The following is a 26,506-nucleotide window of genomic DNA, read 5'->3' as shown; positions in this document are numbered from 1 at the left end:
GATGAAATAAACACTCATTTTCACTGGATATTGACATACAAAGTGATTAATGCCTCTCTATGTCAAAATTATTATACAACTGTGTATAAAACATGTTCTTAATCTTTCCTCTATTATTTTACTTATTAATACATTTGTTCCAGGAATAATTGAAGATAGTATAACAGCACATAAAATACAGCAAAGTAACATAAATTATAAATCAATTAAGAATTCAAAAGAAAAATAGGGTAGGATAGAAAATAGATTCAGAAATGAGGCCAATTAAAAAATGCCTTTGTAAGGACTAATATACTGCAAGGCAACATTGCTGGTTGTCTGCACAACAGGTTGTCCTGCCCTTCTTCCTTCTACAGAGTCCTGATTCTGTTCTGATATCGAGTATCCTGTGCTCAGTCCTGGAGGATGAACCGTGGTTGATCTAAGAGAGTCACGGGCCCCTATCTGGACCATTTTGTTAGAAAGGAATGTCCTTGCTGTGTGAGACTTTTAGTGAGATCTCTTACTTGTGGCTGGGAGGTTTCTGACCGATGCACTTGCTGTGGTTCTCATTAGGCTCTAAGCTTTCCAGCAGTCCACACCAAAAGGGAGATTTGGTTAGAAATAAGGCAGTGTCCGTAAAACAAAAACAGGCTCGCACCTCAGGAAAAGCACAATATTGCTAAGACTAAGCAGTATGCTGAGGGTCTGTAGGGATCCACTCACTTGTCCAATGTATTTAAAATCCCGAATGAAAGCATCAATGATAAGGATGCTGTAATCGGCAATCCAAGCCATATTGCCTTTTTCTTTTGACATAATTCATTATTCACCTTGAAGTTTCATTTTCTATATGCTTCTCAAGTTGAAACATTATTCTTCGAGCCAAAAGAAAATGCACTTAACAAATTAATTTGGACAACGGGTGCAGACAAGTTGTTCTTTGCAAACGAACCTTTGGCTTATGACTACAAAGCCCTAATTCTATGAGTCGGTAGACCGGTGAGGTGGGTAGGAAAAAGGTCTAGATGGTCCCCATGTGCTTCTTTTAGAAAGAATATGTGTCTTGCTCTGTGTATTTCTACAGAAAAAGTGTAAGCATGCAACAGGACAGGGAAAGATCATATTCTAAAAAGAATTGTTTTCCCCCTTGAACAGTGACATAAGAAGACGTTTTACTTTTGTATCTAATTTTATTTTGTCTAGGAATCAGACTTCTTTTTCAGTTTATCTGTTTGTCCGTCTATGTATTTATATCCAGCTTATAAAGAAACGAAGCAAACATAGCACTGGTAGAAAGAATCTCTCCTTCTGTGTGCTCTCCTTGATGGCTTGAACTCCCAGCCAGTTGCAATAGCCAGCCTACCAGGAATAGACCCCACTTCAAGCCCATTTACTATTTTAATGACAAGAACTTGCTAATGTGGGCACTCAAAATGTAACCTTGGAAGGGAATGCTCTTCATACCAGGAAATCTTTGAGAAGGCTTGAGTTCTTGCCATAGCTAAAAATCTGATGATGTATTACTGATAACTTCATCCCCAAATGAAAGCTAGCTCCCTGCTTCCATAATCCCCGGGGAGAATCACACCGAGAAGAGAGGAATTTGGAGAGAACGTGAAGGAAAGAGACTTCAGTTTCTCTTTTGAATGAAAATGAAGGCACCAGTCTAGGTGAGTATAGAGGACACACCTTCCAGATGCTGCAGGAAGTGGCCTGCACGTCTCCTACAGCACTGATATAGCAACTGCAGACAGTTCATAGAGGACCAAAGAAAGAACAGACTGCTCACAGCGGGCGGGGTTTGGTGGGGCTTCGGAATGAGGAATGTGGATGTGAAATGGTCTCTCCCCCAATTAGGCTTTGTATCCCAGCGGTGCTGACACTTCAGACTTCATTGCACATCCTGGCTTTCTCTTTAGTAAAGGGGAACGGTTCCATTCCAGCTGACGGTGGCCTCTCCCCACCTAGTTCTGATTGCTGCCTCCACTGGAGAAAACCGTCTTCCTGGCCTGTGTTCATCTTCATGTCGGACTCTTTCCCAGTGATGGGAATGAGTATCTGAGGGGGGAAACAGCCAGCATTTAGACCCCAGCCTACATATAGTATACGGTTTTGGAGGAAGCCAGGAAGGAAGGAAGGTAGGATGGGTGGGCAGGAGTTGGGCTCAGGAAGCTGTGTTCCTAGAACTGGGTAAGCAGAGGGGGATTCTAGTAGATGATGGTATTTAGACTCGCCCCATACAAAACACGACCATGATAACCTGGTTTGTTGTAGAGTTTGGAAATGGAATATTGATGACATGGAATGGCATGGTCCAGCACCAGATGGGACACATAGAGCCAGGTGTAGGTCACCAGATGTTGTCAGGAAAAACAAGAAAAGAGAGAGCTTACCACTTCTCAATGCTTCTAAGAGTACCTTTGCATTTGGGGGTGAAGGGCAAAGTATTCTCATGAGTAGTCAAGAACTGAGTTCCAGGCCCAGGTTGGTCTCAAATGACATTTGAGAGGGTACTTAACATCTCTCAGCCTCATTTACTCAGTTAGAAATCATTTTTTGGCCACTTCAGTTTCCTCTGTGTAAAATAAATATCATAGTATCTACCTCAGATGACTGTTGGGAGAATTTAATGGGATAATGTATGTAAAGTTTTCAACACAGCACCCGGAACAAAACGTTTGCCGTGCATGTGAGCTAATAAAAACAAAAACAAAAAACGGTGCTTTCCTCAAAGAAGAGAGTAAAGTAGAAACAATGATATATTTTAAGGAATGTATTGCCAATGTCCCACTAAATGAAATGGGCTCATGTATATCTATATATCTATATAGATATTTCTCATAAGTAGAGAAAAAGAATTAGGAGTCACACAGATAAAGCAGTCACTAAGATACTTTTCCAAATTTAGTCATAATAATGACAAGTTGCTTAACACCAGACCTGTGATACTGAATGCAAAGAGTCAGACATCAAATCAGCAAGGCTCCGCCTATGGTGCCGAGGTACCAGATACAGCCTCCCAGTCTCATCATGGTTTTTCCCTTGTCCAAAAGGCCAATGTTTAAAGACATCTTAAGATTAGTCTTTTTTCCTCATGTGTTTAAAAAAATATGGTGGGAATTGAAGTGGATTGTGTGGTCGCCCTTGGAGCAGAACCTCTAAGGTTTGCTGGGACTGTACCTTCATTATCGTTGCTTTCCTAGTGGCTGGCTGTTAGTAGGCCTCCAAAATGCTTTTTGAACTAATCTGAACACAAATGCCCTCTCAGTTTCGTTACTATGTCCCAGGATGATTGATCATCTGATGTTTGTTCTTGGGATAGAATAGACCAGTTGGAACCCCCCTGCCCCATCCCTTTCTTTTTCTAGTTCTTTCCTTGGGCATTACATGCCTTGTGCTCACAGATAGAAGACTCCAGGGAAGACTTTTTTGGAAATCTGACTCTCAACCTTTTGTTTTTTCTCTTACCTAAAAGTTGTTGGTTCCTCTGTGCTACTTCCGGACCCCCTGCCCTTATTTAAAGCAGGTTTAGAATTTCCACGTTACAATGCTTAGGTTAGGCCCATGGGATTGATGCCTAGGTTTCATCTCAGAGATCACACTTCTACCTCTTCCTGTAGAGCTAGCATGAGCTGTGAACCGGCAGTAGCCGCATCTCTCCGAGCGCGTTAAAGGTCAGGGCGCTTGGGATCTGGAATGCTCACCTACGGTAAGGTGCGCAGGCTTGTTCTGTGCGGGCTGGCCACTGTAGAAGTACAGATCAAAGAGGCGCTCCACTTTCCAGTCTGATAACAGCTGCCTGTCTGTGCTAAAAAGGACGCTGTAATTTCCGTTGATGTTGCACAGCCAAATAGGTAACTTGGGAGTCTTCAGCATGCTGCCCACCTGCAAGGGGAGAGGGGAATGCAGATGAACATAGAGATTTGGCCACATTGTGAAAGATGCTGATATGGCATCAGGATCAAAAAGCAGCTTGGAGGCTCGGCGTTGCGCTGGGAGCTGCGCAGGGTGCAGTGTGTGAAGGAAGATTTCAAACGAAAGCTTCATCATGAATGAATTTGCATTTATGAATGGTGTGGTGGTGACGCTGCAGTTTTTCTCTGCATGGATTGTATTTTAAAACATTTTGGGGATGGGCTCACGGAGGAGGTGGAACCATCTCAGTTCAGTTTGGAAGTGAGGTGGAGAATAAATAGATAAACTGAAATAGAAATGTAGGGGTGGAACAAGAGAACGTCAAGTGGTCTTTGTTGTTGACTAGTGTATTTACCCCCGTTCCCAAGGTAGGACAGTATTTCATTCAGCAGGTGGTCATTCAGGCAGCACTAACCATTTAGAATATAGGAAAAAGAGACTATTTAGAATATGGAAGTAGTGAATATTTTGAATACAAAAAAAAAGCTTCTGGGAAATAAGGGGAACACACACACCCTCACTCACACAGATATACCTATATCTGCGTGTTAACGTGTAGATCAATTGTGAAGAGGTACTTGGAGCTGAGTGTACTAGTTTAATATTACCTATAATTTTAAGTTCACTGATTTAATCAGCTTGTTATCTGTTTTTTCCAGGCAACTGTCAATTCAGCCTTGAATTTTCAAGTTAGTGCATTAGATTCACAAAAACCCCACTCTGGGAGGTGCTGTAACAAAGGGTCCTGCACACTGCAGTAGCCCCTGAGGGTATCTCGATATTATAGTGTATTTTTCTTAATGGTGTCTCCCCTATTGTTTGAAGAGGCAGGGAAGCACATTTTGTTAAATGCCATTGAAACTCATTAATGTTAAAAAAAATTTTTTTTTTCTACTTAAAGAGATAAACATGAGCTACATGGAAACCCCCAGCATTTTCCCACGATGCCAGGGAGAGCTCTGGACCCTCAGCCCTGGCACGTCTTCCCATGACAAAAGGATTCAGTTCTGTTTCTTTTCTTCTCAGTCCTTCAAGTTGTCCTGTGTGCTCAGGAGCAAATTCTTTTGTGTGGGAAATCCAGCTTTCAGAAAATGGTCACGTGTTTTGTAAACCCAAGTACTAAAGGCTAATAACTTGACATTCTGATTTCTCAATAGCTCTATTCAAATCTCTTCCTTTTTCTAGAGTTTAAATTCTTCAGTTGTGGGTGAGTGGGTGAATCAGAGGTGCTTTTGTCTTTAAGCTTTTCTCTTCAGCTACTGGAGAAAAATTATATTACTGTGTTCAAAAGAAATGACCTCAGTTTTAGTTGACAGTTGGAAAAAGGGGTGCAAACCCAGCACCCCAGTCTGGATACGCTCATAGTGGGTGCAGGTGGTACCACACCAGCACTGGCCCCTCTGGGCTGAGTATAACATGAGCCTCTCACACACCAAACGTGGGGCAAGTCGCCCACTGGCTACGTCGGAAATAAAACACAGAGGATGTGCCGTTGAAGCAGTCCTATGTGTTTAAGTTCCAGGAGCCGCCCCCAAGTTCCAAAGAACACTGTCGCCATTCATAGTTATAAAATAAGCTCTTTCTTTCCCAGACCTTCTTGCGATGGTGCCTCCTGTGCTAAGGTTATGTGTAATCAAAATATGATCCATATGACTTGGGATTGTTAAGGTTGGAACACATGGATCAACCAATTAGGAAACTGAGGGCTGTTTGTAATCAAAAGTCACTCCATTTGAACTTCAGGTCGATGTTCTGGCTGATTTTAAACAAACAAAATTTCCTGTAAATTATGTGTGGGTGGATGTAATAGACTGTAGGCATATATGATATTGTTTCATGGAATCTTTGTAATGTAGGCAAAATTCAACAGGCACTCAGATTCATACTCTGCAAAGGGCTGACACCACACTGTAGTGATTTTATGCAACAATGCAATGGTTTTCTTTCCTGAACTCAAAACTACTCAAGATTTTATTAAAGTAGGAGGAAAATGAAGTAGTTATAAATATAACAATCTCCAACACCCAAAGTGATCACCCAGAGACCCCACACTAAACAGGCAGAGGCCCGCTTGCCTTGAGAGATTCTGGTCAAGAGGAAAATGTCTGTCACAGCACTCTGGGTTTTAACTCTGAGGGGTGAGCCTTCGGATTACAGCTGAGAACATACCTGGTTTAAAGGGAGTCCCACAAAACCAAAACTGAGCACCTCCCAATGGAACCCAGCCAAATATCATGCCCCTTTCATTCCTCTGAGCACCATGTAATCTGTTTGACTGGAATCTTCTGTTAAGAATTTGTATTGCGAGTTCAAGATGGCGGAGTAGAAGGACGTGTGCTCACTCCCTCTTGCGAGAGCACGGGTATCACAACTAAATGCTGAACAGTCATCGACAGGAAGACACTGGAACTCAACAAAAAGATACCCCACATCCAAAGACAAAGGAGAAGCCACAGTGAGATGGTAGGAGGGGCGCAATCACAATAAAATCAAACCCCATAGCTGATGGGTGGGTGACTCACAGACTGGAGAACACTTATACCACAGAAGTCCAGTCACCTGAGTGAAGGTTCTGAGCCCCACGTCAGACTTCCCAACCTGGGGGTCTGGCAATGGGCAGAGGAATTCCTAGAGAATCAAACTTTGAAGGCTAGCGGGATTTGATTGCAGGACTTTGACAGGACTGGGGGAAACAGAGACTCCACTCTTGGAGGGCACACACAAAGTAGTGTGTGCATCGGGACCCAAGGGAAGGAGCAGTGACCCCACAGGAGACTGAACCAGACCTACCTGCTAGTGTTGGAGGGTCTCCTGTAGAGGCGGGGGGTGGCTGTGGCTCACCACGGGACAAGGACACTGGCAGCAGCAGTTCTGGGAAGTACTCCTTGGCATGAGCCCTCCCAGAGTCTGCCATTAGCCCCACCAAAGAGCCAGGTAGGCTCCAGTGTTGGGTTGCCTCAGACCAAACAACCAACAGGGAGGGAACTGAGCCCCACCCATCAGGAAGCTTGTACAAGCCTCTTAGATAGCCTCATCACCAGAGAGAAGACAGCAGAAGAAAGAACTACAATCCTGCAGTCTGTGGAACAAAAACCACATTCACAGAAAGATAGACAAGATGAAAAGGCAGAGGGCTATGTACCAGATGAAGGAACAAGATAAAACCCCAGAAGAACAGCTAAATGAAGTGGAGATAGGCAACTTTCCAGGAAAAGAATTCAGAATAATGATAGTGAAGATGATCCAGAACCTCGGAAAAAGAATGGAGGCAAAGATCGAGAAGATGCAAGAAATGTTTAACAAAGACCTAGAAGAATTAAAGAACAAACACCTGGAAGAATTAAAGAACAAACAAACAGAGATAAACAATACAATAACTGAAATGAAAAATACACTAGAAGGAATCAATAGCAGAATAACTGAGGCAGAAGAACGGGTAAGTGACCTGGAAGACAGAATGGTGGAATTCACTGCTGCGGAACAGAATAAAGAAAAAAGAATGAAAAGAAATGAAGACAGCCTAAGAGACCTCTGGGACAACATTAAACACAACAACATTTGCATTATAGGGGTCCCAGAAGGAGAAGAGAGAGAGAAAGGACCCCAGAAAATATTTGAAGAGGTTATAGTTGAAAACTTCCCTAACATGGGAAAGGAAATAACCACCCAAGTCCAGGAAGTGCAGAGAGTCCCAGGCAGGATAAACCCAAGGAGAAACACGCCAAGAAACATAGTAATCAAATTGACAAAAATTAAAGACAAAGTATAATTATTGAAAGCAACAAGGGAAAAACAAAAAATAACATACAAGGGAACTCCCATAAGGTTAACAACTGATTTCTAGGCAGAAACTCTACAAGCCAGAAGGGAGTGGCATGATATACTTAAAGTGATGAAAGGGAAGAACCTACAACCAAGATTACTCTACCTGGCAAGGGTCTCATTCAGATTCGATGGAGAAATCAAAAGCTTTACAGACAAGCAAAAGCTAAGAGAATTCAGCACCACTAAACCAGCTCTACAACAAATGTTAAAGGAACTTCTGTAAGTGGGAAATGCAAGAGAAGAAAAGGACCTACAAAAACACACCCATAACAATTAAGAAAATGGTAATAGGAACATACATATCGATAATTACCTTAAACGTGAGTGGAATAAATGCTCCAACCAAAGACACAGGCTCACTGAATGGATACAAAAACAAGACCCATATATATGCTGTCTACAAGAGACCCACTTCAGACCTAGGGACACATACAGGCTGAAAGTGAGGGGATGGAAAAAGATATTCCATGCAAATGGAAATCAAAAGAAAGCTGGAGTAACAATACTCGTACCAGCTAAAATAGACTTTAAAATAAAGAATGTTACAAGAGACAAGGGAGGACACTAAATAATGATTAAGGAATCAATCCAAGAAGAACATACAATTATAAATATGTATGCACCCAACTTAGGAGGCACCTCAATACGTAAGGCAACTGCTAACGGCTCTAAAATAGGAAATCGACAGTAACACAATAATAGTGGGGGACTTTAACACCTCATTTACACCAAAGGACAGATCATCCAAACAGAAAATTAATAAGGAAACACAAGTTTTAAATGACACAATAGACCAGATAGATTTAATTGATATTTATAGGACATTCCATCCAAAAACAGCAGATTATACTTTCTTCTCAAGTGTACACGGAACATTCTCCAGGATAGTTCACATCTTGGGTCACAAATCAAGCCTCGGTAAATTTAAGAAAATTGAAATCATATCAAGCATCTTTTCTGACCACAACGCTATGAGATTAGAAATCAATTACAGGGAAAAAAATGTAAAAAGCACAAATGCATGGAAGCTAAATAATACGCTACTAAATAACCAAGAGACCACTGAAGAGAGCAAAGAGGAAATCAAAAAATACCTAGAGACAAATGACAAGGAAAACACGACTATCCAAAACCTATGGGATGCAGCAAAAGCAGTTCTAAGAGGGAAGTTTATAGCTATACAAGCCTACCTCAAGAAACAAGAAAAATCTCAAATAAATAATCTAACCTTACACCTAAAGTAACTAGAGAAAGAAGAACAAACAAAACCCAAAGTTAGTAGAAGGAAAGAAATCATAAATATCAGAGGAGAAATAAATGAAATAGAAACAAAGAAAACAGTAGCAAAGATCAATAAAACTAAAAGCTGGTTCTTTGAGAAGATAAAAAAAATTGATAAACCATTAGCCAGACTCATCAAGAAAAAGAGGGAGAGGACTCAAATCAACAAAATTAGAAATGAAAAAGGAGAAGTAACAACTGACACAGCAGAAATACAAAGCATGCTAAGAGACTACTACAAACAACTCTATGCCAATAAAATGAACAACCTGGAAGAAATGGACAAATTCTTAGAAAGGTATAACCTTCCAAGACTGAACCAGGAAGAAATAGAAAATATGAACAGACCAATCACAAGCACTGATATTGAAATTGATTAAAAATCTTCCAACAAACAAAAGTCCAGGACCAGATGGCTTCACAGGTGAATTCTATCAAACATTTAGAGAAGAGCTAACACCCATCCTTCTCAAACTCTTCCAAAAAATTGCAGAGGAAGGAACACTCCCAAACTCATTCTATGAGGCCACCATCACCCTGATACCAAAACCAGACAAAGATGCTACGAAAAAAAGAATATTACAGACCAGTATCACTCATGAATATAGATGCAAAAATCTCAACAAAATACTAGTAAACAGAATTCAACAACACATTAAAAGGATCATACACCATGTTCAAGTGGGATTTATCCCAGGGATGCAAGGATTCTTCAATATATGCAAATCAATCAATGTGATACACCATATTAACAAATTGAAGAATAAAAACCATACAATCATCTCAATAGGTGCAGAAAAAGCTTTTGACAAAATTCAACACCGATTTATGATAAAAACTCTCCAGAAAGTGGGCATAGAGGGAACCTACCTCAACGTAATAAAGGCCATATACGACAAACCCACAGCAAACATCATTCTCAATGGTGAAAAACTGAAAACATTTCCTCTAAGATCAGGAACAAGACAAGGATGTCCACTCTAGCCATTATTATTCAGCATAGTTTTGGAAGTCCTAGCCATTGCAATCAGAGACGAAAAAGAAATAAAAGGAATACACATTGGAAAAGAAGAAGTAAAACTGTCACTGTTTTCAGATGACATGATACTATACATAGAGAATCCTAAAGATGCCACTGGAAAACTACTAGAGCTAATCAATGAATTTGGTAAAGTTGCAGGATACAAAGTTAATGCACAGAAATCTCTTGCATTCCTATACACTGACGATGAAAAACCTGAAAGAGAAATTAAGGAAACACTACCATTTACCATTGCAACAAAAAGAATAAAACACCTAGGAATAAACCTACCTAAGGAGACAAAAGACCTGTATGCAGAAAACTATAAGACACTGATGAAAGAAATTAAAGATGATACAAACAGATGGAGAGATATACCATGTTCTTAGATTAGAAGAATCAATATTGTGAAAGTGACTATACTACCCAGAGCAATCTACAGAATCAGTGCAATCCCTATCAAATTACCAATGGCATTTTTTACAGAAGTAGAACAAAAAATCTTAAAATTTGTTTGGAGACACCAAAGACCCCGAATCGGCAAAGCAGTCTTGAGGGAAAAAAAAACGAAGCTGGAGGAATCAGACTCCCTGACTTCACACTATACTACAAGTCTACAGTAATGAAGACAGTATGGTACTGGCACAAAAACAGAAATATAGATCAATGGAACAGGATAGAAAGCCCAGAGATAAACCCGCGCACCTATGATCAACTAATCTATGACAAAGGAAGCAAGGATACACAATGGAGAAAAGACAGTCTCTTCAATAAGTGGTGCTGGGAAAACTGGACAGCTACATCTAAAAGAATGAAATTAGAACACTCCCTAACACCATACACAAAAATAAACTCAAAATGGATTAGAGACCTAAATATAAGACCGGACACTATAAAACTCTTAGAGGAAAACATAGGAAGGACACTCTCTGACATAAATCACAGCAAGATCTTTTTTGATGCACTTCCTATTGTAATGGAAATAAAAACAAAAATAAACAAATGGGACCTAATGAAACTTAAAAGCCTTTGCAAAACAAAGGAAACTACAAACAAGACAAAAAGACAACCCTCAGAATGGGAGAAAATATTTGCAAACGAATCAACGGACAAAGGATTAATCTCCAAAATTTACAAGTAGCTCATGCAGCTCAATATTAAAAAAACAAACAACCCAATCAAAAAATTGGCAGAAGACCTAAATAGACATTTCTCCAACGAAGACATACAGATGCCCAAGAGACACATGAAAAGCTGCTAACATCACTAATTTTTAGAGAAATACACATCAAAACTACAATGCGGTATCACCTCACACCAGTTAGAATGGGTATCATCAGAAAATCTACAAGCAACAAATGCTCGAGAGGGTTTGGAGAAAAGGTAACCCTCTTGCACTGTTGGTGGAAATGTAAATTGATACAGCCACTATGGAGAAAAGTATGGAGGTTCCTTAAAAAACTAAAAATAGGGCTTCCCTGGTGGCGCAGTGGTTGAGAGTCCGCTTGCCAATGCAGGGGACACGGGTTCATGCCCCGGTCTGGGAAGATCCCACATGCAGCGGAGCGGCTGGACCCATGAGCCATGGCCGCTGAGCCTGTGCGTCCGGAGCCTGTGCTCCGCAACGGGAGAGGACACAACAGTGAGAGGCTCACGTACGGAAAACAAAAAAACAAACAAAAAACTAAAAATAGATTTACCATATGACCCAGCAATCCCACTACTGGGCATATACCCAGAGAAAACCATAATTCAAAAAGACACATGCACTCCAATGTTCATTGCAGCACTATTTACAATAGCCAGGTCATGGAAGCAGCCTAAATGCCCACCAAAAGACGAATGGTTAAAGAAGATGTGGTCCATATATACAATGGAATATTACTCAGCCATAGAAAGGAACGAAATTGGGTCATTTGTAGAGACATGGATGGATCTAGAGACTGTCATACAGAGTGAAGTAAGTCAGAAAGAGAAAAACAAATATCGTATATTAACGCATATATGTGGAACCTAGAAAAATGGTGCAGATGAACCGGTTTACAGGACAAAAATAGAGACACAGATGTAGAGAACAAACGTATGGACACCAAGCGGGGAAAGTGGCAGAGGGGTGGGGTGGTGGTGTGATGAATTGGGAGTTTGGGATTGACATGTATACACTGATGTGTATAAAATGGATGACTAATAAGAACCTGCTGTATAAAAAAATAAATAAAATTAAATTAAAAAAAAAAAGAATTTGTATTGCTTTGGGGTAGACACAGTTTATCAGCCAAGCTCCCCCAAAGGAGGATTCTAAATATGTTTTATTGGTGAGATTCCACCAATGCAGAATTGGTGCGTGTTGCCTCATGTTGCCATGGTAAGAAGGAAATTAAATTGTGATACAGTGGTGCTATAAATAAAATACCTTTCTCCTTAAATTCACTCATCGTGTAATAAGCCCAATGTGTTCAGCCTTACATGCAGCAGTCAAGCCTTCCATAACATGTATCCTTTAATGTAAAGTTATGAAGATAGGAAGAAGGACGGGACAATTCTAAGCACCAGAGGGTGAGGATGGCGTCCACGTAATGCTTTCCTATGCTGCCGTCTAGAACAATGGCTCTTACAGTACGCCTTTGCACAGCGAGCTTGATGTTGAAGTCCCAAGGCCCCCAGCCGGTGATCTGAACCAGAGAAAGGTGTTGGAAGTGTTGTGCGTTTTTCGCTGATTCCTGGTGACAATTTGTGTGCATGAGTGCTCGTGGTTGGACTCTCATCTCTGCCACCTGGAACCTGAGTTGATGTAAATTCTCTCAGTGAGTTTGCAGGGATGTTGTCATGTTTGCGGGGCACTACCTCAGTGACTCAGTGGTAGAGAACAGTGGGTGGAGCTTCATCTGGTACTTTGAGGGTTGGCTATCTTCCTATCAGTCTCTTTAAAGGGAAAGTGTAAAAAGGGAAGAGGGTAGGACTCGGGTGGTGATGTGCTCTGCCAGGGCTGCCGGGGGAATAAATCCAGCAAGATATAAATGGCTTCAGTCCCTTCTAAAAACCAGAGTTGATTTTTCTTCTCTGTGGCAGGTGCGAAGGTAATGTAAACCTCCTAAGGCTTTCCAGATGGTGTTAGATTCCAACTGCTTTATGTTCTCACTTAGGTATTGGAACCTCACACTCAAACCTGTACCTTCAAATAGAAAAGTGACGGGAGGCTTCAAAATAGTGCCTCGTCCTGAGGGGAGCTGGCTGTGTGCTGCAGGAACCCGCCGTCTGCTGGGCTCTGGGGGCCTTGCCATGTCATCTAATGAGAGCTCCTTTTTCATTTTTTAATCTCACCCGCTGGGCTGTGACATTGGGACTGAAAGACGTGTGTTTTTGCAATCTCTGCAATTTTGTCACCGAGTAAGAAGAGATTCACTTCGGGAAGACAGATGCAGTGGTACAGGAGGGGTTTCACCTCGACAGCAGAATCTGTCAGGCAGCACGTTGGTTTTCTTTTGAACTCAGAAACCTTCTTATATTAGGTTTCTATTACCAGTGCCTACACAGAATCTTCTGATTTAGAGCATCCACCCCAGGCAGGAGTCCCTAAGTACCCATAAAATGCTTAAACCTAGATGCTTTTGGCATATTCACGTGTCCTGTGCAGAGTCACCATTCCTCAGAGCAGAAAGGGAGGGGAGCGATTGTGAGATCCTCAATCCAGTGATGCTTAAAGCATTGTCCTAGACCCACATCTGGTTCTTTTCTGAGCAAATTGTTGCTCTGCAAGAAGTTCTATGATAAAATGTTGTGAAATACTAGACATCTGTATGCACGGCAGTCAGATGGGGCTTCTGGTTAGCATGTCTCTGAGTGCCACTGAGCTTGTCCTTCTAGCATGTAAGCGAGAGTTGTGGGCTGACAAAGCACAGGTGAAGGGTAACAGGTGCTTGAAAGGGTGCGTGCTACCAGTACCTGCAGTTCATGAGCAACTCAAACTCACCACTGCTTTAACCTAGAAGTCAGTGGAGAAAGTTCTAGATGTTGAGCACGACCGTCATGCATTCTAAAACGGAGCCGTGATCTTGCCACCATCTAACTGTTGTAGTTCAGCATCACTGGACCTGTGATTGATCTCATAGATGATGTAATACAGATCTACATCTCTATGTCCATACATTGATGTGATCGATTACGAAAGTACTTCTGATGATATAATGCCAGGGTGACATTTTGTATTTACCACTTTATCAGAAAACAAGCCAAGATGATCATGACAGGCAACGTGGCACAGTGGGCTGAAGGGGCCTTGGAATGTAGCTGGGTCTGGGGTCAGAACCCTGGCTCTGACACTTCCCTAGCTGGTGGCCTAGGGCAACTTCCTATACTTTTCTCAGTCTGGATTTTCTCATCTCTAAAATGAATGACCAAACAACAGCCAGTGTACTTGAACTAACACTGATTATACCTTTGAGTGGAAGTGAGGAGGAAATGAAAGAATATATCATTACCAGTGGCTTAGAGAGAGCTTGGCACACAGTACGTGCTCTACACAAGTGGCCGTTGGCACTATAATGACTAAATGAGCTTTAAAAAATGCCATCTTCAGGGATGATGAGAAAATATAAAATTCTTATATCCATAAAATCATTCTATGTAAAAATTATTTTAATAATAATAGATGAGTTGAGGATTGCTCTTATCCTGGAATATAATGAGCTGCTATAGAAACTAAAAAAGCACCTTCAGATTAAATAAACCTTATATGTACACATGTGGCTGCCGAATAGTCATATATCTCAGCAGTTCAAGTAAGAATACTACCCACCAGCCTATATCTGCTCTTTAATACATTTGTTCTGAAACCAAACTTGAAGCGCACGTGAGAGACAACATAATAAACGTCCTCCGGGTTTCAAGCCATTAGTGTACAATTTCAGGCAATTTTTACCGCGGGTAGGGTTCATAGGCGTCTCCCTGGGGAGAGAACACTGACTCTAAGAAGAAAGGACGAAAAGCCACATTAGTCACTTTTCGAAAAGATGGAAGCTTTGATTCCTACATGTGATTTCTATGTAGATTTAAAAGCTAACCTGGCCTGTCGCCATCCTTTGCCCTACTTCCAATCTGCGAGCGGGCCTTTGGACGGTGGTCCTGAGGTCGGGTACATTTTGCCCTCTTCCCAGCAGGAAAGCTCTTATTTATTTTTTTACCTTAGGCCTCGGTCTCTTGATTGACTTTAAGGTCCCAGCAAACATCCACTTTATTATTGGAAGATATTTTAGGCTCTGCAGGTATTTGTCTTTAGAGCATGATTTAATAGCACTATTGGTCAGAGCTGACTTGTATCAAAAGAAATGCATGGAAAATGGTAGCACTGGACGGCTGTGAATTCTTGACTCTCTGAGGCTCTCTCTCTCTCTCTTTCAATCTCTCTTTCTTGGAGCAAGGGCAGGGGTGGTGGTGGTGGGGTGCGTAGCCTTCGATATAGTTTCTTGTGTTCGAGCAGCTTAGTAGCTATTTAGCAAACACCTGTTTAATTGTAATTTAAGATAAGGTTTGAAACTTGCCCCGAAAGCCTTGCAAACGGTAAAAAGGAATAGAAAGCTGTCAACCTTTCTGATACTGATTGAAAGAAGATACTCTTTCTTGTAATTTCAGTTGAAATAGCTAGTTTTCCAATTCTGCATGCCATGGATTTAATCAGCTAAGTCTAACAAGATTTTTTTTTTTCTGTTTTTTAGAGCAGTGATTCAGGCAGGGCAGTTTTGTCCCCCAGGGGACATTTGGCAATGTCTGAAGACATTTTTCGTTGTCACACTGGGCGGGGGGCATAGTGGGTAAAAGCCAGGATGCTGCTAAACATCCCATAATGCACAGGACAGCCCCCATCACAGAGAATTATCTAGTCCAAAATATCAGTAGTGCTGAGGTTAAGCAGCCCTGTTCCAGAACAGAGGTTTCTAACCTTGGGTGCACATTAGAATCACCTGAAGACTTAAAAAAAAATTCAATGCCCAGGTGCTCTCCAGCCCAGATAAACAGAATCATTGGGTAGGACAAGGCTATACAATTTGTCGGGTCCAGTACAAAATGAAAAAGTGGGGGCCTTTGTTGAAAAAGTGTTAAGGATGTTAAGGCAGTGACAACAGAGCATCAAACCAAGTGCAGCACCTTGTAAGTGTGGGGCTGAGTGTGAGCACACAGGTCCTACACACGTGTAGTTGACACTGTTCTGGAGGGTGACCTGGGCATTGATAGTTTTAAAAGCTCTACAAGTGGACCAAAGACTGACAGACACCTCACCAAAGAAGACAGACAGATGGCAAATAAGTATATGCAAAGATGTTCCACATCATATACTCTAATAGTATCAGGGCGATGCCAAAAATACCCCAATAATTGAGATACCACTACATACCTATTAGAATGGCCGAAATCTAGAACACTGACAATACCAAATGCTGACAAGAATGTAGGGCAACAGGACATCTCATCCATTGCTGGTAGGAATGTAAAATGGCATAGCCCCTTTGGAAGGCAACTTGGTAGTTTCTTACAAAACTAAACATACCATATGATCTAGCATTTGCCCTGCTTGGTATTTACCCAAAGGAGGTGAAAATGTACATCCACACAAAAAACCTGCACATGGATGTTTATAGCAGCTTTATTCGTAATTACCAAAACTTGGAAGCAGCCAAGATACCTTTTGTAAGTGAATGGATAAATAAACCATGGTTTATCAGTGGAATAATATCTGTTCAATGAAATGTCACTCACAATATTCCAATGGAATATTATTCAGTGCTATAAAGAAATGAGATATCAAACTGAAAATACATGGAGGAAATTTAAATGCATAGTATTAAGTGAAAGAAGCCAATCTAAAAAGGCTACATACTCTATGATTCCAACTAGGTAACCTTCTGGAAAAGGCAAAACTATGAAGACAGTAAAAAGATCATTGGTGACTGGGGTTGGGGGGGACGGAGGGTTGCACAGCAGGGCACAGAGGATTTTTAGGGCCGTGAAACTCCTCTGTATAATGCTATAATTGTGGATACGTGTCATTGTACCTTTGTCCAAACCCAGAGAACGTAAACACCAAGAGTGAACCCTAATGTAAACGATGGACTTTGGATGATAACGATATGTCAGTGTAGGTCCATCAGTTGTAACAAATCTACCACTCTGGTGATGGACACTGGTAATGTGGAGGCCATGCCTGTGTAGGGACGGGGGATACATGGAAACCTTTGTAAATACTTTCCACGTTGCCGTGAGCCTAAAGCTGCTTTGAAAGAATAAAGTCGCTTGAGAAAACAAAACTCTCCAGGTGATTTCAATGTGCAGCCAGTGTCAGGATCGCTGTTATTTAGTTTTTATTGCCTATCCTTCCTACAGCACTCAGTTTATGTCCGTGGCATTGGCCCATGTATAACTCCTCTTTGTATCGGACACAGAATCTCACAATCAATAGATGCTGAATGAACATGGCTGAATAAAACACTCTACTGTTATTCCTTATCATCTATTATGAAGCCTTATGTGTGGAGAGGTCATTCAGGCTTTCCAAACAGGCTTCAGCGTTCATGGTTTTGTTTGCTGTTCACATCAGTCATGTGGTTGCAGGGCAAGTGTTAGGACATTAGTCTGTGGATGAGGAAGCAGGCTCAGAGCAGGTAAGTGACTGGCCCAAGTCACACTCCTGTGAGTGGCAGGGCAAGGCCTCCAGCCAAGTCTCCTGGTTCCCAGGACAGGGCTGTTTTCCACGTGTTATGGGAACCTTCTCACTTTTACACCAGGTTTCTAAAGTATGGTGCACGTGCCCCTTGGTGGCATGTGGCGTGGAAGTCAGGGCACAAGGGGTGAACTTGAAAACAAAACACGTTTCCTTATTTATTTAATATGTATTAGAAAAAAATAGCATATCAAGTCCATAGTTTGTATTACTGCTGCAGAAAACGTTAGATTCAAATTGTAAAAGTGAGTTGATTTAAAGGAAAATATTAAGCAAATAACAGCAGAGGTGGTGTAAAGATATAACAGAGCTTTTGAATTACCTACTTAAATGACAGAACTATGAGAAACACCTTAAATCTTTGTAGTTTAAAATGAGGATACAGTGAAATAATATTGTGAAAGAGCTTTGTAATAGTAGGCAAAGCACTAAAATTGTTGTGATTTTTGCACCCTCACTCCTTGAAATTTGCCCCCAGTGTATCCTACCAGACTGAGTCTTGGCCTGTTACTGGGCTCTGATTGGTACAGAATGCTTTACCATGGACCTCAAGTGACCATGCATGGTTGAAAGAAAAGAAAAATACGTAAAATGAAATCTGTAAGTCCCCTATTTCTGGCTTAGTTTTCCTTGTCATTATATATATATATATATATATATATATATATATCAAATTCTAAGATGAATTCCCAAATTGTCTGGAACAAACGATTAGGAACTTTATAATAATAATAAATCCATTCTCTCTAGGGCATATTCAAAGTACAGTCTTCACATTCATACAGTGAAAATCATTGTATCCATTAAATGTGATGAAAGATATATATTCATTGGCATATAAGGACGTTAGTGTTAAATGCAGGGTTCAGAGGAGTAGGATAGAACATATTTATATGAGAAAGAGAAGGAAGCATTTCTGAGAGGATTGACCTTGGGTGATGGGATTGGGTTCATTTCTTTTGCTTTTAGCTTATCTGTCACTTCTCATTTTTTTCTTTTTCTTTTTTTAAATTGAAGTATAGTTGATTTACAATGTTATGTTAGTTTCTGGTGTCATTTTTCTATGATGGACTAGATTTCAAACTCAGGGAATACTAGGTAAACTTTTAAGACACACTTGTACACAAAATATACTAATTCTGCGAAAGTCAGACGCTACGTTCCCAGTGCTATCAGATGTGATTTGTATGTGTTGTGAGCTGCTGATTTCATGATTAACACATTGTAGCTGGAGCCAACAGTAGGAGGAAAGACAGATGAAGCTATGGATATAAAAGGACATTATAAAGTGTAAAGCCCTGTACGTTGAAAGGGATTTTGAGCTGGAACCAGGAGAGTGAAGGACAGGCTCTGAGTAATGGGGCCTCATTTGGTGCTGGGGGGCGGTGAGCCTGGGGGGGGTTGTCACCGTCACATTGAATTCCATCCCAGCTAGCGTTAGGGCCGCTCCAAGGAAGTGTTGGCTTTTCATAGAATCTGCCTTGCCTTCCCTGGGTTTTGTAATGGCATTTTGGTGAAAATATCACAGAAGCATCTTTGATTTGTGGTTCGAGTGGGTATACCTGCTTCCTCACTCTCTCTCCTGGTTGTTTTTACAGAACCACATCTTAACTTAATTCTCTGGCTGTGTTTTCAACAGCACAGTCTACTTTCTGGTTGTCAGAGGTTGTACATCCCCTGAGCTAGAAAGCTTTTTGAGAGGTGTTTCGTAAGTGGGATTCCCTTTTTTTTTCAGTTATTCTTTTTAAAGCTTTGAGCGATAGATAGAATATATGCATTCATGTTTGCATAATACACGGTTGGGAAGGTAACCATTCTCTGCTGACAGTATTGATTTCTGATGAGTGGGGAGGCCAGGAGACTTTATTTGTATATTTCAAGTATTGTTTAAAAATTATTTGCATATTACTCGTATTACCTATACTCTGTATACATAAAAATATATAAAGTAAAATAGGAAGCAAGTAGACTTGGATATTTCCATTTAGTCGCTGAAAAATCTCCACGTGTGTCTATATGTGCAAGTGGAAGGCATGCAGGAAAGTAGTAAAGGAAAAAGTAAGCTCCGATTTGAATTGCCTTGTCCAGATAGTGACACTCTGGTGGTGTGGTTGAGAATTGGAACACACTCACCTGTGAAAGTCTATCATCCTCTGAGGTGTCCTTATGCCACTGCAAATAGCCGACGTCACTGCGGGTCAGGACCCCACATAACGTTTCCTGAGACTTTCCTTTCTGATAGCCGTTAAAGACGTGTGGACTGGCTCTTCCAGTTAAAATCATGTTCAGAACTGCCTAGATGACACATTTTACAAATATTTACATTTCAGGTAGCGATGACACAAGGACTTAATTTCTTTTTTCTTTTAATCATCATAAAATGTATCATTTGTAGTGAAAAGAATGAAATCCCACAATATATAATTCTGGGAAAATGTATGTCATGAATGTTTGGTAGTGTTAAAACAGGAGTTTATTGATTTTTTTTTCTTGAGCCATGCCCCGTAACTCCCCATGGGACCTTCCTCCCTTCATATTTTTTTTAAACTTAGGTTTCCATAGTTGTGATTGAAGCTGCATGAAGCTAAGAAGTTTTCATAGTGCTTTTCTTTCAGTTATTAGGGACTCCTGGGCGGTCTTGTCAAGATATTTTCTAATGTTTCTAGAATCTCAGGGATGGCAGGCTGTCAGAGGTAAACTAGAAAGGACTGTAATGGAAAGTGGGAAGATAGAATCTGATAACAAACTCAGGGGAGCATCTTAGTTTTTCAAAGATAATTTGATCACTCTTCACTTAAGGAGAGAATATGCTTAGTTGAAAGGAAAAAAAAAAAAGGCCTAGGGCTTCCTTGGTGGTGCAGTGGTTGAGAGTCCGCCTGCCATGTAGGGGCTGCAGGTTCGTGCCCTGGTCTGGGAAGATCCCACATGCCACGGAGCGGCTGAGCCATGACCGCTGAGCCTGCACGTCCGGAGCCTGTACTCCGCAACGGGAGAGGCCACAACAGTGAGAGGCCCGCGTACCGCCAAAAAAAAAAAAAAAAAAAAAAAAAAAAAGCCTAATTGAGATGCTACAATAAAAAGGCAAGGTCTTCCAACCCACCTGCCTGCACAGGAAACCTCCAGCATTTGGTCGTAGCAGATGAGTGGTGGAGACGTCCAGGTCCTTCTGAAGCCTGCAGAGTGGGAGAAGCCATCAGCACTCACGGCCGGTGATGCTCCAGGGACATGCAGCCTCTCCTCCCTCCGCCCCCCCAACGCAGAGCAGCAGTGACTTGGGCTTGCCTGGTCACTGTCCTTCCCATGTGCCTGGCACGTTTCCATCTGTCACTGGGAAAGCTTCTAGGACTGGGGCTGCAGAGGTGACGGGGCAAGCTCTGGATGCCGTTGGGGGAAGCCAGTGATAAGTGGTCAGGGAGGAGGACGAAGCGGCAGACCTCACACGTTAGAATCCCTGGGTGTGGGCTCCGTGTGGGTGCTGGGCTGTGTAGCAAAACTGCTTGTGCTGAGTGCCAAGGGACGCTTGACTTAGGGCGGTGACACGTGACCCCTCCAGAGAGTGCTGGCCCAAGGCAGAGTTGACCAGACTGCTCAAGTGGAAACCACCAGCTGGGGAGTTAAGCCCATGTCTCGGCTGAAGCCTCTACTGTTTCACCAGGGCCAAGGGGTCAGGGTTCCACCCAGGACAGCATAATATCGAGGTGGAAAGTAGCTCGTGTTGTCGCCCGGAGGGAGATGCTGAGCTGTAGGAGCTGTATGTGTTCTTGAACGAACCTGTTCACAGGACTGGAAGGTCAAGCACTTCTGTGAATAAGACCTAAAGACGTGGATCAAGCATCAGATGTAATTCAGGGCAGTGTTTCCTAAATGATGGCATGATGTTAGGTGGTATAGATATGAGCATTAAAAAAATTTACAGTAATGTGTTTAATACATTTTTTCTTTAGCACAGCAACTACGTGATTTAGAGGATATTAATGTTTAAGAAGAGGATGATATTTAAATGTGTGTTGATTTTGAATTTTTTCATTTTTTTTTGGCCGTGCCACACAGCATGCAGGGTCTTAGTTCCCTGACCAGGGATTGAAACCGTGCCTCCCCTGCAGTGGAAGCACAGAATCTTAACCACTGGACCACCAGGGAAGTCCCAAGTGTGTGTTGATTTAAGGACATTGTTAAGCAAATAATAATATAGATCATAAAAGTATGATATGCAAAAGACAGGTTTTCAGGAACTGCTTCAAGGCTTGAAATCCTTCCTTTCTGGGGGCCCTCTGTTTCTCTCTCTCTGACTCTCAAAAGCTTACCCTTTTCTCAGGGTCCAGAAGAAAGTCTGTTTCTTCCCAGAAGCCTTCCTTGGCCACCTTATCTGTTGGGGCCCCTCCCTCCTCTGGAATCCGTTAAGATTCATTGTCTCTGTACTTCATTTGGCACGTTAAGTACCACCTGGGACTGCTCAGTCTCTCTGTGTACCCCTGGTTTTTCCCAAATTGGAACCTGCAAGGAGGTCAGGGCCATATTCTCTTTTATTGGTATTTCCCACAGTGCCAAGAACTGTATTTCCCACAGTGCCAAGGGCTTTGCATTTCATAGGGACAAAATCAATATTTGTGGATATATATTTTATTGTACATAGAAATCATAAAATATTTTCATTTATGAAAACTGTACAAATAAGCCTGAGTGGTATCTGCCAATATTTATAACCACAAGAAAAAGGAACCTACTACTGTGCTAGAAAAGTAGATTCAGACTTTTCTGATGACATCCACTCTCCCACGAATATGGCCAAACTGACTACAGAAAAGGATGAATCAACAGAAGAGTGTCCACTAGAAAAAAATTGCACTCATGTCTCCAATAAGGCATGAAAATATTTTCCAACACGAGAGCATTGTTTATGTGACCCCAGAGCTATAGGAAATACCTGTGCAAATATTTGTAGAATTTACCTTTCAAATGTTCTGGAGAAGATCAGGCTGTAAAGAAACAAGATGACACCATGGCTTCCTTCTCCTTTGAACTATTTGAAAAACAAAGGAAAAACACGTTTGCATAAACACAGTGCATCTCTGTGTATCTGTGGGCATGAATTCAAGGATTTACACCTGAGAGATTTTTTTCTAGCTGCCGAAAGGACCATGGGAGCTCTCTCTGCTTCTCTAGGTCACCTCCACCCTCAGATGCATCCTCTTTCCTTGCTTCAGGTGTGCCAATGGCACCATCATTCTCTTGGTTTTCAACCCATCTTTCCTCCACTTCTATCATGTGATTCTCTTCGAATCATGGCTAAGACATAGTGTATACTTCCTCTCCATTTTCCAGCGTCTATCCTAGCTCAGTTCCTCAGAGCTGCTCTGGCTGGCCCTTATCCAGCCTCCCTCCATCAGAGCATCCTTCCTCATCATCCTGTTAAACTCAGGGGGAGCAGAGAAGCTTTCTAGAAATAGTTTTGGAGTTATACAAACCTGAGTTCAAAACCAGTTCTACTAGATTAACTCCAGCTTCTTTAAGTTTCATTCTCATCTGCAAATGTAGATAAAAAGACCCTTTTCCTAGGATTGTTGCAAAAGTTAAATGAAATAATGCACAGGACCTACCGTAGTTCTTAGAACATGCTAGAACCACAGCAAAATTACTGTCTATCCCTCTCTAAGGCACTTCTCCCTGTCTCTTTTCTTGGCCAGGTTACTTTTCTGCTCCGAACTTTCCAAAGGTGCCCTGTGAGCTCCAGGATAAAATCCATCCTCATTCAGGGCCTCTCACTGGTTGGCCTTATCTTAGCTTTGTGTCAATACTCTACCTGCAGAAAAGAAGCTCCTTGGCTGGCTTTCAAGGTGCCCAGGGTTAAAGCCTCTTCTTTAAAGTCATTATAGCAGGAAGCCTTCTGCTAAAATGCATGCACTTTTCCTTTTGTAGATTAATTTGTCCCCTTCACTATCTATGCCCTTGCAGGGGCTGGATCTTCAGGCAGGAGAAGAAATTTCAGTGCCCACAGAAGCCAGATGGGAACCCAAATGGGTGTACGCCAGGACGTGAGGGAAACCGAGAGAGGTGGGGCCCGAGGCAAGGGACAGCACTTGTGTGTCAGTTTCCTGTTGCTGCCTTAACAGACGACCACAGACGTGTTGGCTTAAAACCACAGGAATCCATCATCTCACAGTTCTGGAGGTTAGACGTCCAGCCCTGGTGTCACTGGACTCCATTCACACTACTGGTTGGCCTGTGCTCCTTCTGGAGGCTATGATGTCTCCTAGCCTTTTCCAGCTTCTAGAAGCTGTCCTTATTCCTTGGTTCATGACTCCACATCACATAGCCTCTTCTCCTCTGCTTCCCTCATCACATCCCTTTTTCTGAATCTCCTGCCATCCTCTTTCTCTTATAAAACCCTTATGATTCATTGGGCCCATCAGAAAAATTCAGAATAATCTCCCCATCTGAGATCTTGAACTTAATCACATCTGCAGAGTCCTTTTTACCAGTTAGGTAACATCATTCAGTCTATCACAACTTGTCTAATGGGAGTCACTGCTCCCTTTATCAGCTGATTGAAGACATGCTAGAATACAGGCCTAGTGCTGTCAGAGTTTCTGATTTTGGGTGGGAGTGGGGAGGACCTAAACATTTAGTTTTTGTGTGTTTTTTTTGTTGTTGTTTTTTTTTTTTTTTTTTTTTTTTGCTGCTCTGTGCAGATTGAGGGGTGGCTTCACCTTAGTTCCCCGACTGAGGACTGAACCTGTGCCCTCAGCAGCGAAAGTGAGGAGTCCTAACCACTGGACCACCAGGGAATGCCCGAACATTTAGGTTTTTACGTGGAATTTTCTGATTTTTTTTTTTTTTTGCGGTATGCAGGCCTCTCATTGTTGTGGCCTCTCCCGCTGCGGAGCACAGGCTCCGGACGCGCAGGCTCAGCGGCCATGGCTCACGGGACCAGCCGCTCCACGGCATGTGGGATCCTCCTGGGCCGGGGCACGAACCCGCGTCCCCTGCATCGGCAGGCGGACTGTCAACCACTGCGCCACCAGGGAAGCCCTCTGATTATTTTTGAAGTTCACCAAGTCGAGTTTTTAAAAATACACCACCATATGAGCTAATGCTGCAGATCCTATGTAATAGATGTATTAGTTTCCTAGACCTACCCTACAAATGGCCAGAAATTTGAATGGCTTGAAACAGTAGGAATTTATTGTTTCACAGTTCTGAAAGCTAGAAGTCTGAAATCAAGGTGTCAGAGGCGGGTCATGCTCTCTCTGAAGGCCTTAGGGGAGGATCCTTCCTTGTATCTTCCTAGCTTCCAGTGGCTGCTGGCAGTCCTTGGTGTCCTTGGTTTGGGACAGTCTGCCTTCATTATCACATGGCATTCTCCCTGCATGTGTCGGTGTCTATGACCAAATTTCTGTCTCCTTATAAAGATACCAGTCATTGGATTAAGGCCCACCCTAATCCAGCATGACCTGATCTTAACATGATTACATCTGCAAAGAAACTCTTTCCAAATAAGAACACATTCACAGGTACTGGGGGTTAGGGCTTAAACATATCCCTTTTCTGGGGAGAGGGGAGATGCAATTCAACCCATAATAACAATAGGCCTGCTGCCCACATGTAACCCTCAGACCTCTAGCTTGTGATCTCTGCCTGAAGACAGGGCACAGAACTGCTTCATTTTGATAGTGAATGGTGTTTGGTAAAGGTCTGGATGGGGGCTGATCACACACGCAGCCCCGGTTAGGGAGTGCCCTTCAGAGGAGTATCTATGCATCCAGATGCCCCCTCACTCAGGAAATGGTGCCAACCCTTTCCCCGCACGGCTATGGTAATGGTCAGCTTGGGTCCGCTTGACACCACTCTTGTGCAAAGCCCACCTGCACCATGCAGTCTGATTCTGCTTCCTTTCATTACTTATTCCAGCTCAACTCTTAGTCTTTTTTTAAATTTTATTTTTAAATTAATTTTTATTAATTAAACATTAGTTTAAAAATTAAGTAGAGTTGATTTACAATGTTGTGTTAGTTTCTGCTTTACAGCAAAGTGAATCCGTTATACATATACATATATGCCCTCTTTTTAAGATTCTTTTCCCATATAGGTCATTACAGAGTATTGAGTTCTCTGTGCTGTACAGTAGGTCCCCATTATCAACTCTTTGTCCTTGAGGGGGAAAACCTATGTATAGCTCTAGCTCTAATCATCTTATTCTCAACTCTGGCTACACTTAAGAAGCCCTTGCAGATGTGAAAGACTTTCTTATTGAATCAGACTCTCCCAGGTCTGAGTTGAAGAGATGGAAGACAGAGAGGAAAGGGTTTGCCTCTGTTTGCTGGCAGAGTCATTTCTTACATGGTTCCTCTCCGTGTAGCCCCATTAAACATCTCCCTCTACCACAAAAAGTCCCTAAGCAGGCTTCTAGCTTAACATTTCATGTCAGATATTTAAAATCTATCATATAGCTTCCATTAGTTTCATATTGCTGCTGTAACAAATTACCATACATTTAGTAGCTTAAATAATACAGGTTTATTATCTTAACAGTTCTAGAGGTTAGAAGACTGAAATGGGTCTTACTGGCCTAAAATCAAGATGTTAGCAGCCCTGCGTTCTTTCTGGAGGCTCTAGGGGAGAATCTGTTTCCTTGCCCTTTCCAGGTTCTAGCAGCCCTGCTCACGTTCCTTGGTTCATGGCCCCCACCTTTGACCTTCGATGCCAACAACAGTGGGTGGTACTCTTTTCACATCACATCAGTCTTCCCCTGTCTTACGCCTTCCTCATCCACA

At 42.0% G+C, this 26,506-nt stretch overlaps 1 protein-coding gene across 1 annotated transcript in view; it reads right to left on the bottom strand.

Moving 5' to 3' along the window:
* Positions 1–1,188: 1,188 nt before the first annotated feature.
* The window catches only part of MINDY4B (MINDY family member 4B), a 41,773-nt gene continuing 16,455 nt past the window's right edge, over positions 1,189–26,506 (bottom strand). The window contains exons 8-12 of the mRNA XM_033856319.2: positions 22,685–22,755; positions 20,836–20,908; positions 19,869–20,030; positions 3,687–3,867; positions 1,189–2,040 (exon numbers count right to left, since the gene is read on the bottom strand). Coding sequence (XP_033712210.1) covers positions 1,898–2,040; positions 3,687–3,867; positions 19,869–20,030; positions 20,836–20,908; positions 22,685–22,755 — 630 coding nt within the window. The 3' untranslated portion in view covers positions 1,189–1,897. The remainder of the gene's footprint in view (positions 2,041–3,686; positions 3,868–19,868; positions 20,031–20,835; positions 20,909–22,684; positions 22,756–26,506) is intronic.

Source organism: Tursiops truncatus, chromosome 4, assembly GCF_011762595.2.
Source record: "Tursiops truncatus isolate mTurTru1 chromosome 4, mTurTru1.mat.Y, whole genome shotgun sequence".
Classification (NCBI taxonomy): domain Eukaryota; kingdom Metazoa; phylum Chordata; class Mammalia; order Artiodactyla; family Delphinidae; genus Tursiops; species Tursiops truncatus.
The sequence above is the reverse complement of the archived record's forward strand: the minus strand, read 5'-3'. Positions and strand labels throughout refer to the sequence as shown.